The sequence below is a fragment of the Vicia villosa genome, linkage group LG2 (assembly GCF_029867415.1).
Source record: "Vicia villosa cultivar HV-30 ecotype Madison, WI linkage group LG2, Vvil1.0, whole genome shotgun sequence".
In the NCBI taxonomy this organism is placed as follows: Eukaryota; Viridiplantae; Streptophyta; class Magnoliopsida; order Fabales; family Fabaceae; genus Vicia; species Vicia villosa.
Genome location: NC_081181.1, coordinates 172,428,698 through 172,439,426, shown reverse-complemented (window position 1 = coordinate 172,439,426; position 10,729 = coordinate 172,428,698). Strand labels below are relative to the sequence as shown.

Below are 10,729 nucleotides of genomic sequence, written 5' to 3'. Positions count from 1 at the left end.
ATGTTTCAATCTCGCCACAAAACAGACACACGCCATATGTCACAGTGCCAAATTTGGCCAATCTATCCTTGGTGTGAAGTCTATTTTGGCATGTCATCCACAAGATAAACAATGCCTTAGGACTAGCCATGTTTCCTCTGATTATATTTCTCCAAGGAACCAGGCCACGATCACCTCTTATCTCTAGGTATAATTGCCTAGTTTGATATGTACCTGTTTGAACAAACTCACTCCAAGCTCTAGAATTCATAAACAGGTCCTTGTGTTTAAACATGGCCTTAATGATCCAAGAATCACTCTGCTTGGGGCAGTAACTTGTAGCATCAGCTCCACGCTTCATATAATAGTGATTTACCCAACTGATCCACATTCTATCCTTCTTGGCATTAAGATTCCAAAGCATTTTTCCCAAGGAAGCACAATTCCACACTCCTAAATCAATGAGATTAAGACCTCCTGCAACTATAGGATCACAAACATGTTCCCAAGAAATAGGTGCCTTGCTACTCACGGTATCTTTGCCATTCCATAAGAAACTCCTACATAAACTCTCAATATGGTGGAGGACTTTTTTAGGAAGAGGAAAAATCTGAAGCCAATAGTTAGCAATAGAAAACAGAACACTCTTCACTAAAAGGAATCTGCCAGCATAAGACAACGTACGAGTACTCCAATGATTGATTCTACAGGTCATCCTATCAATCAGAGGCTGACAGTTATTGATTGTAAGCCTTTTACTATCCCAGGGGACCCCAAGATATTTAAAAGGCATTTGCCCAATCTGGAAACCGGTTTCAAGCTTCAACAGGTTCTGGCAGTCATTATCCACCCCACCAAAATAGATCTTGCTCTTAGGAACACTCATATTAAGGCCTATGGTGTGAGAGAACTCCTTCACCTTTTGCATAATGAGTCTAATGGAGGTGACCTCTTCCCTGGAAAACAGTAAGATGTCATCAGCAAAGCACACATTCAGAATCTTAAGTCTATCACACTTTGGATGGAATTTAAAATCAGGGACATCTCTTAAAGTCTGAAGCACCCTATGGAGATACTCCATAATCAGAACAAAAAGCAAAGGAGATATAGGATCCCCCTGCCTTAGGCCTCTCTTGGCTTTAAGGGTTGCACTAGGTTCACCATTTAAAGAAAACCTGTAAGACACAGAAGTGACACAAGCCATAATCCATTCAACAAACTTGTGGGGAAATCCAAGGGCATACATGATATTCTTTAATGCAATCTATTCCACAGTATCATAGGCCTTTTGTATATCCATTTGGATCATACATCTAAGTGAAATGTTCTTCCTTCCATAACCTCTAACCAATTCCTGTGCAATCATAATATTGTCATGGATAATTTTGCCAGGTATGAATGCAGATTGATTGTCATTCACTATAAATCCTATCACTCTTCTCAATCTGGTAGTCAAAATCTTGGAAAGAATTTTATAGAAAGTGCTGCAACAGGAGATAGGCCTCCAATCTTTAATAGTCTTGGCCTCAGTATTTTTGGGAATAAGAGTAATAAGAGAACAGTTCAGCTCTTTATGCATAGTGCTAGTCCTGAAAAATTCCTGAATGGCAGCCACAACATCACCCTTCACAATCTGCCAGGAGCTTTTGAAGAAGTATGAATTAAAACCATCCAAACCAGGAGCTTTGGTGTTACCAATACTGCTCAGGGCATTCCACACTTCCAGATCTGTAACAAGCTTAATAAGGCTTAAAGCATCTTCCCTTGAGAGCATACTACCATTCATAATGCAGGCATTGTCAATCCCCTGCAAACTAGTTGTAGCAGTCCCCACTAGATGAGTATAAAAATCTAAGATCTCCTTAGTAATCTCATCCTTGCTAGTAAGAATTTCACCTTTCAGAGATAGAAGAGTTGTCATGTTCTTATGCTTATTTTTCTCCTTCACAGTATTATGGAAGAAGGCATTGTTGCCATCCCCTAGGTGAAGCCACTCCACCTTGGCTTTCTGCTTAAGGATACTCTCCTCCATTTGGTTCAGCTCCACAACTTTATCAGTTTTACTCTTGACCTGCTCAATAGTTGTTGCATCAAACTTGTTAACCAAAAGGTGTTGATGAGCCTCAATAAGATCATTTCTGGCCTGTTGAATCTGGAGTTGAATGTTGCTGAATCTTTTTTGAAGCTGCCCAATGGGCCTTTGCAATCTCTTCATCTTTCTCCACAATTTTTGCATAGCATTGCCCTGGATATGTTGATCCCAGCTATTTCTAACTATCTCCTGGTATCCCTCCTGCTTGGTAACATAGTTCACAAACTTGAACATAAACTTCCTTTTGGCCTGGGCAGATATCCAGCTAACTCGTATGGGGGAATGATCAGAGATGCTAGGATGTAATACCTCCACACTCACATTCTGGTACTGCTGAAACTAATGAACACTGCCAAGAAGCCTATCAATCCTTGAGTAGATAACACCAATGGTGTGTTTGTTAGACCATGTGAAATGGCACCCTTTAGTAGGAGCTTCAAACAAGCCCTGTCTCTGAATCATTGCAGCCAAATCACTATACTCATTAACATGAACACTGTTCCCACCTATTCTGTCCTGGCAAGACAAAACATTATTGAAATCTCCCATTACAATCCAAGGAAGATTCATATTATTTCCCAAAATATCTAAGTGATCCCAGAGCTTTTTCCTATTATCTTTTTTATTCATGGCATATACAATGGTAGCATAATACTGAATATTATTATTCACATCCCTAACCTCCACATGAATAAACTGTTCTTCAATATGAATATTATTATTCACAAAAATCATTTTTAAAATACAACTTTTTAAAAATGTTGTGATTTCAACTATATTTTGATCTTCAATAATGTATGTTTATGCTATAAAATGTCAAAATTAGTTTTTTAATTTATAAAAAATGAATATAAAAATATTTGTAATATTTTAAAAAAGCTATTTTATAAAATCTATTTTCGAGAATACAAAAAAAAAAAAAAAATCATTTTCTTAAAGCTGAAACAAACCGGACTTTAATCTTCTCGATACTAATAATGAAGGACAATTTTATAAAATCTTTCAAAGTTTCTTTTTTTTCATACAACAATTATATTTAAGCTCATAACAAAAACGGAGATATTATCTCCCAAATGATTGGACATATTTAAGCTCATAACATTTGTGTGCATCACTTATGTCAACATCGAGTGGGACACTAGAAAATGTCATATAAGGGGAAGGTACCCAACGTTCTTTTCTATACTTGTAAGTTGCCAGGAAACATGTTCCTGAAAAGCTATGGAAAAGTATAACTCTGCTTCACAAATTTAATCATATTTGACTTAAATCAAGATGAAAAAGGCTCCTCAAATTACTTAGATGCACTAACATTATCAATACATTCTAAGAATCATGACAATAAATATCCAACTAGTTGAACCTGAAAAATAAACTTTTTCAGTTCAATAACATAGGTTACATCAATAATGTTAATATCTCAAATAGAACCCCTATAATACATGCTCATTAAAAGACATGAAGAGAACTTCTGGAGCTTCTGGCATGTCATGGTTTATTAAAATATAGGCCAACTACACGCTACTCTAGCAATACTCTCGACTAGTATACACTTATTATGCTTTGCCATTGCTACATCTCAATCGAACAAGATTAGAATGAGTTGAAAATTGCTTGGTTGACAAAAGCATTTTAAGATTGGAATATATATCTTCGGGACAAAGAATTGAGGCTCAAAATTGTTCCTAAGATGATTTAGCAACAGAACCGTTTCCATTTGTGTAATCCTTCTGGAACTCTAACTTGGTTTCGAAGAAAGCTTCATGGAGAGCTCTTACACACTCATCTGCTTCACTATCATTTACAACCAATGAAATGTTCACCTGGCAAAAACAAAACAGAGAACAGATAGAATACATGAGAATGAAACTATTTTGATGTCTTGTATTTAAAATGCCTGAATTGACAGTGTTTGAAAGCCAAAATAATATTGATGGAGGAGGAAAGTTTATCCTATTATACAACATAATATGTTTCATCATCACCACCTTGAAGCAAAACTAAAAAAGAGTGAAAAATATATTAGGAGGATAATATAGAGTTGATTAAGTGGATACATACCTTAGATGCACCCTGAGAGATCATTTGAACAGTGACACCAAGTCGCCGAAGAACACAAAATGCCTGTAGTAGAATGTTAATCAGCGGTTTTCTTATGTGACCAACTAAAATATTACGATGCTACAAAAAGCAATTAAATCTAAAAATATTAATAAAAAATGAAGAATGTGAATTAAATTTAAATAAGAGAGAATAATACAGAACCTTCTCCAAAATTAACGATGATTGTTGAACATTTCCGATGAGAGAGATGATGGATCTATTTTGTAGAAGATTCACCACAGCAATTTTCTCTAGTTCTTCAACAACATGGTCAAGTTCCTGCTTAAAAACAAAGGAAGGCATACAATTAAATTTATGACATTGTTGGGAAACAAAAAACACCACTGTGACTAACAAACACATTATCGAGCAGGCATTTGTCTACATAAGTTCATCGGGGATATTTTCACTGAGTGAATAAACTGATCAAAGATATGGAAATGCCTTACACTTGCCTGCTGTATTAGTTCTCTGCTCCATAGCTTTGATGGATCCAAAGTCAAGGAAACACTGACTTCGCTTGTAGCAACAACATCAACTGATATGCCTAAATCTTCAAAGATTGAAAACACCTGTTGTATACATGTACTAGTATGAAAAACAGAAGGCATTCAATGACAACGTTGACAGGTCTGAAAGGCATTAACTCTCACCTTAGCAAGGAAACCGTACTGACCAAGCATGCGAGTGCTCACTATATCCAACATGGTCACATTACGTTTCAAAACAATGCTTGTTAGTATTGCCTGTAGGTTGCAAATGGAAAACTTAAATATTGTGCAAGTCTTACTTAATATAAAAGTTACTTTTTATTGCAAAACAAAATTCTACAAACCTTGCTCATATCCCTTTCCTTGGTGATGAGAGTACCAGGAGCTTTAGGGTTGTAGGAATTTTTAACCCTAACTGGAATATCACCTTCTCTAGCAGGTCTCATAGACTGCGGATGCAGAACCTGCGGATCAGAGAATAAATGGTTTAAACTTAGTCAAAATAAGATAATTCTGATAACCCAACTTGCAAGTCTATCCATTTGATCTACAACAGTCATGCTCCTCACAACAACACGAAAGGTGATTATCAGAGATATCATCCTTTGTACTGGGTTCACTCACTAATAAATTAGATAACATTGAAGTAGTGACATATCAGATTATTATTAACAGAACAAAAAATCTTATATTACTGAATGCTTATGTCGCAGCCCAAAATAATGTCTTTTTGTCAATAACAGCATACCAAAAAAGTGGTACAGCTGGCTTTTTTTTATCAATATTCATGAACAAGTGTAGCTTCAAAACAACGATCCGCTTACTTTCACATTGTTGGCAACTACATTAGGAATAACTTATTCAGGTAACATTGATTTCACTTTCACCTTAGAATAATCTCTTCTAGTAACAATAAGAATTCAAAGAATTTCTTCCTGTGTTTTATGCGGTTCTCTATTGTGAAACAAAATGGTAATTGAATCATGTAATTGTGCAGTGGAATTTTCCCCCTCAGTAGTAAGTTTTTCCTACTATCAAAGAAAATCAATAAAACCACGGCATTTATGAAGCTTACAAAAAAACATAGCATCTATGAAGTAACATTATAGAAGTGTGATTCAAAACAAAAGCAGATCCAAGAATGTAAGCTAGAATAAGAATCTAATATCTTTTTCAAACCATACAAGAGAGATTGTATGGCTTTTTGTCATAAATAAGAGCTAGATAAGTTAATAGGTAAGGGTGAGGATACCTGAGCACCAAAGTAAGCTAGCTCAGCAGCCTCGTCAAAGGTCAAAAAGGGGACAGGTTCTGCCTTCGGGTATATATTGGGATCACAGGTTAAGACACCATCGACATCCTTCCACACCTGTGTATGTGATTGAAATTAAATGTCTTTCTTGTCACCATTTTGAAATGTAGAACTGTGTTATTATGCACAAACCTGGATCTCAGGTAAGCCTAGCGCTTTCCCAATTGTTGTAGCTGTCAAATCACTGCCACCTCTACCTAGTGTTGTCACTGCACATGATTTTCGGGCCTTCAAGAAGAAAAACAAGTTCCATTTATTTTCATCATAAAATTATCATTTTTGTTACACAAAATCCTGAAGAAAATTAAAAAAAAAAGGATTGGAAAAGCAATATATCACAATTACCTTTCCGAGGAAGCCAGTAACAATTGCAATTGCAGGATCAGAGAGCCAGTCGCCATGCAACCTCTTTGCAACAGCTGGATAAGTAGCTTCTAAAATATCCGCATTTGTGAAGTCATCAGTTGTTATAAAACCAATCTCGAATGCGTCGTACTGTCAGACCAATATATTAGCAACAAACTATGATCAGGAACAACAATAGAAATAAATACTAACAACCTTTTAGTTACAGCATGTATAAGATTTAAATAAACAATAAAAACACGTACTTGGCGGGCCTTGACACCTAATTTATTAAGATATGCAGCAAAGATCCTAGTAGACATGCATTCTCCAAAAGAAACTAAATAGTCTTGAGTTCGTTTAGTTAGCTCCTTCATCATTGCTATCCCATTCAAAAGTAGCTCCAACTCCTCAAGGTGCTCTGAAAATATTTTGACGTGCATAAACCAAGTTAACAACAAAAAGGAATAAAAATATGTGAAAATTACAGAGCAGACATATTGAGAATAAAGAAGGTCCAAAATTGATAAAACAAAATGAAAAACTTGTTAAGGTTGCAACTTCAATCAAAAACAGAGTTACGCTTTTTCTTGGTTTGAGAGATACGAAATGAAAGTTGGATTCCCAGATGTCTGTGATTTCTTATAATATCAATTAGAAATTTCATTGGCTACACAATCTTCCGTGTTTTACTGGTATAACTCAGCAGATTTGTAAATCGTATAAGCCAATAGAAGGATTTATACTATTAAAACCTTCAATTTAATAGTTGATTCATTTTACTGAATCCAGGTAAACATAAGCAATCCTATTTCTATGATCTACAGCGGCATCCAATCAACACTAATTTATTTTTCTGGATCATTTATAGAGCCATAGTCCATCTTGAAATTGTATAACATAACAAAGCTCATACTACAAACTTCCATATCTACTGAGACGGGAATCAGAATTATGGTATAAATAGTTTCATGTAACTCATATGCAAGGGTGAAATTCAATTCATCATGGAAACTAGTGCATGTGCAACGTAGCTGCTGCTTTTGGTTTTATAAAAATGACGTCTGGACTTTCTATACATTTTCATATCATATTTCATCCACAATGTAGAACTCCCAACATCCACCCCTCATGCCTAGGAGTAGACATCTGGATCCTAACCTATTGCTCGATAATGGGTGGTTCAACGGATCTTGGATAAACTATGATACGATTTTCAAATTCGGATTGGGCCTAATTTAACCTTACAAAAATTGTTTGTAAGATATCGAATGTCAGAAAAAATGCAAGTATGTATTTTGATCAAAGAAATAATCAAGTGCATTTTCAGCATCTATAAGCCTACAAGTAAAATTGCTGCACACACACAATAGAGTGTGCCAAGTGATATGATCTGAGAAGAACATTTTAATCCAAAAACAAACAAATCATCCAATCTAACAATCAAATGATCAATACTGCGACCAAAAGAAAAAACTCACTCTCAATAACAGATCTGTCCACTCCAAGCTGATCCACAGTCCTGAGATGCAGGTAAGAATATAACATAACATCAATAGAGAATACAATAATTTTCTTTTCTATTTTTTAAAGTGAATGTTCGTTGTTTTTCTTCCAAAACTTTTGTCATAATTGCAAAAGAAAAAAGGACCTCATTGCTCTAACCTGAGATGCAGATCTTTTATAAAGCTAAGCTCTTCAATACAAGAGACATTAGTAACACCACAACTCACAGCTTTTTCTCCAGCCTAATAACAAAAAACAAAAACAAAACCAACATCAGTTCTTCAACATCAGAAAACAAAGGAATCTTTCACAAATAAATTAGGAGTAGCTTATTTACTCTTTATAAGAGCTTAAGTTCTTAAGTAAGTGTTTGTGAGAGCTTATTAAAATATTTTATGGCATGTTTATAATAGCTTAATTCAATAAACACCATATAATAGTTTATAAAAACAACTTATATGAAAACAGTTTAAACACATTTAAGTGTTTTCAGCATATTTCAATAAAGAAATGAATGTTATACCAGCAAGAGCTTGTTAGTGGTTTTTCCCATAGCCGAAAGAACAACAATAGGTATCTCTTTCGGAAAACTCATAACAAGAGAAGCAACTTCCATGATCCTCTCAGCAGAAGCAACTGACGAGCCACCGAATTTCATCACACAAGTGTAACTCTTTCTGTTTTCATCTTCACTCGTCACGTTCCTCCCATTCTCGATCACGTGCTTCTCCAACACATCACTCGAAGACTTGCACGTGACCTTCAACGACGATGACGCCGTTTCATGACTCTGAACAAAAAGGTTCGTTCTCTGCGGCAACGTCAGTGGTGGAAGATTAGGTTTCGCATTCACTCCGTAACAACATTGAAGATGTAACAAACTTGTTGCCATGAATGAAGAGATTGAAAATTGAATCTAAATTTGTAGCTCCCGAAGCTCGATCTGCGAAAAACGAAGAATGAAATGGTGTTGTGGAAAAAAGAAAATATAATGAGGATTGAAATTGAAGAAATGAAGAAACCTGGAAAGAAGGAGCTTCAGAAGAAGAAGTTAAAATGGAAATGAGAGAGAGAGCAGACAGTGAAATGAATGATTTGAGAGACGCGGCGGCACTCTTCTAAACCGTGTTCTTATATATGTATATACTCTGTTTTTAATATTTAATTATTTATTTAGAAATGATATTTTATTACATTATTAAATTTAAAAAATTTAATATATATATATATATATATATATATATATATATATATATATATATATATATATATATATATATAATTGAAGGGTCATTTCACTAATCTTTTTTCTTGACTATTATTTATTATTTTGCATTTTAAAAAATACGTGTTTTTATTTTTTTTATGTAAGAAAAATAATTTTATTATTTAAGATTATTAGTATAATTTTTGAGAGAAAATTAAAGTCCTTGTTTTAGCATTCTCACTCTTAAGCGGAATGTTTTATTTAAGAAATATGTCAGAGGGTTTTAATAAATATTTTAAATTTAATTTAGATTACTATATTTAAAACTAAATTATATTAATAATTAATATTTAGTTGTTTTTATTTACATAAATATTTTATTAAAATTATATAGTAAAAAATTTCACTATTTTTCTATCTATTCCCCTCCTCTAAATTTCTCACTTTCTCTCATTTCTATAGAAAATAATCTTTAGAAATATCTTACTTTTTCTCTAAGTCATGCAAAAATAATTATATTAGATTTTGTCTATATAATACATATAATATTTTAAAATAAGAATTAAAATAAATATTTCAAAACTTATTTTAAATAAATCAATTTTATAAAAAGTAAAATAAAATTTGAAATAAACAAAGCAAATAATAATATATTTACAATAAATAAAAAATAGTCAAAAACTACAGTTATTTAAAATACAATAAATTTTATATATTTATGAAATAAATAAAAAATAGACAAGATCTAGTTTGTCTTTGCAACACTGTGGTCAAATGTGTGAAAAATATTAGTTTAGTATTCAATTTTTGACGATAAATTTATTTATGGGTTAATATAAAAAAGTTATTTATATTTATAAATTAAAAAAAATTAAATACAATATTTATGAAAAATATTCACAAATTATTTAATTTTATTTATAAATTCACTAATATTATTAATTTTTGTTGAATAGTTAATAAATTATCCATAATTCTTAAGGAGGTTTAGAAAAATTAAAAATATATATTTAAACCTTTTTCTAATAGATATTTTTGTTGATGGTTTGGTCCCAAGGATTTTTTATTTCCATTCAATATGGTGTATTTAATTAAAGAATGTAAGTGGTACCTACCTCGCATATTAAAAAAGATGATATTTATAAATCAAAAAGAAAAGAAAAGAAAAGTTGATATTGACTATGGATTTTAACGGTTTTAGTAGCAATTGGTAATGGACGAAAACCAATCAATTATTGTACTTTACCTACCAAATTACTAACAAATAAATGATGTTAATAGAAGTATTCTCTTCAAATTTCAATCCTATAGATTATAAATAAAAAACAAAAGCTAAGAAGTTCAAGAAAGTAGAACTCTCTATTACAAATGTTTTTTTTAAGGAAAAATTGATAAAAGAATACTAGTAGTAGTTGTTGCTCATAATAATGATGATTTTTATATTTAGAATTTCAATTAATAAGACGGAAACATCTTTATAAGCACGGATAGTTTTATTGCAAACTTAACCTAAGAGTTTCTAAAGCCAATAGAAGATGAGCGAGCACCATTAATAATTAATAATAGTTTCAAATTTTGATTTCAATCTTATAGATTATAAATAAAAACAAGAACTAAGAAGTTCAAGAAAGTAGAACCCTCTATTATAAGTGATTTTTCAAAAGGAAAAGTTGATAAAACAAGACTAGTAGTGC

The 10,729-nt window shown here is 32.8% G+C and overlaps 1 protein-coding gene across 1 annotated transcript; it reads right to left on the bottom strand.

Annotated features, from left to right (window-relative positions):
* Nucleotides 1-3,338: 3,338 nt before the first annotated feature.
* On the bottom strand, nt 3,339-8,943 carry LOC131652979 (aspartokinase 2, chloroplastic-like). The gene is made up of 14 exons (XM_058922983.1): nt 8,851-8,943; nt 8,352-8,771; nt 7,988-8,070; nt 7,804-7,844; nt 6,589-6,743; nt 6,323-6,472; nt 6,110-6,205; nt 5,918-6,034; nt 5,010-5,129; nt 4,828-4,920; nt 4,630-4,746; nt 4,337-4,453; nt 4,133-4,195; nt 3,339-3,894 (listed from the first exon to the last, which is right to left on the bottom strand). Exons 2-14 carry the CDS (start codon nt 8,718-8,720, stop codon nt 3,757-3,759), a joined length of 1,659 nt encoding a protein of 552 aa, XP_058778966.1. The 5' UTR covers nt 8,721-8,771; nt 8,851-8,943; the 3' UTR covers nt 3,339-3,756.
* Nucleotides 8,944-10,729: the final 1,786 nt, after the last annotated feature.

Coding starts and splice junctions, on each gene's coding strand:
- LOC131652979 (XM_058922983.1), bottom strand. CDS start 8,720: ATGGCAACAAGTTTGTTACATCTTCAATGTTGTTACGGAGTGAATGCG. Junction 6,473..6,588: donor TAGGTGTCAAGGCCCGCCAA/GTACGTGTTTTT, acceptor TTGGTCTGACAG/TACGACGCATTCGAGATTGG. Junction 4,921..5,009: donor AGGAAAGGGATATGAGCAAG/GTTTGTAGAATT, acceptor TGCAACCTACAG/GCAATACTAACAAGCATTGT.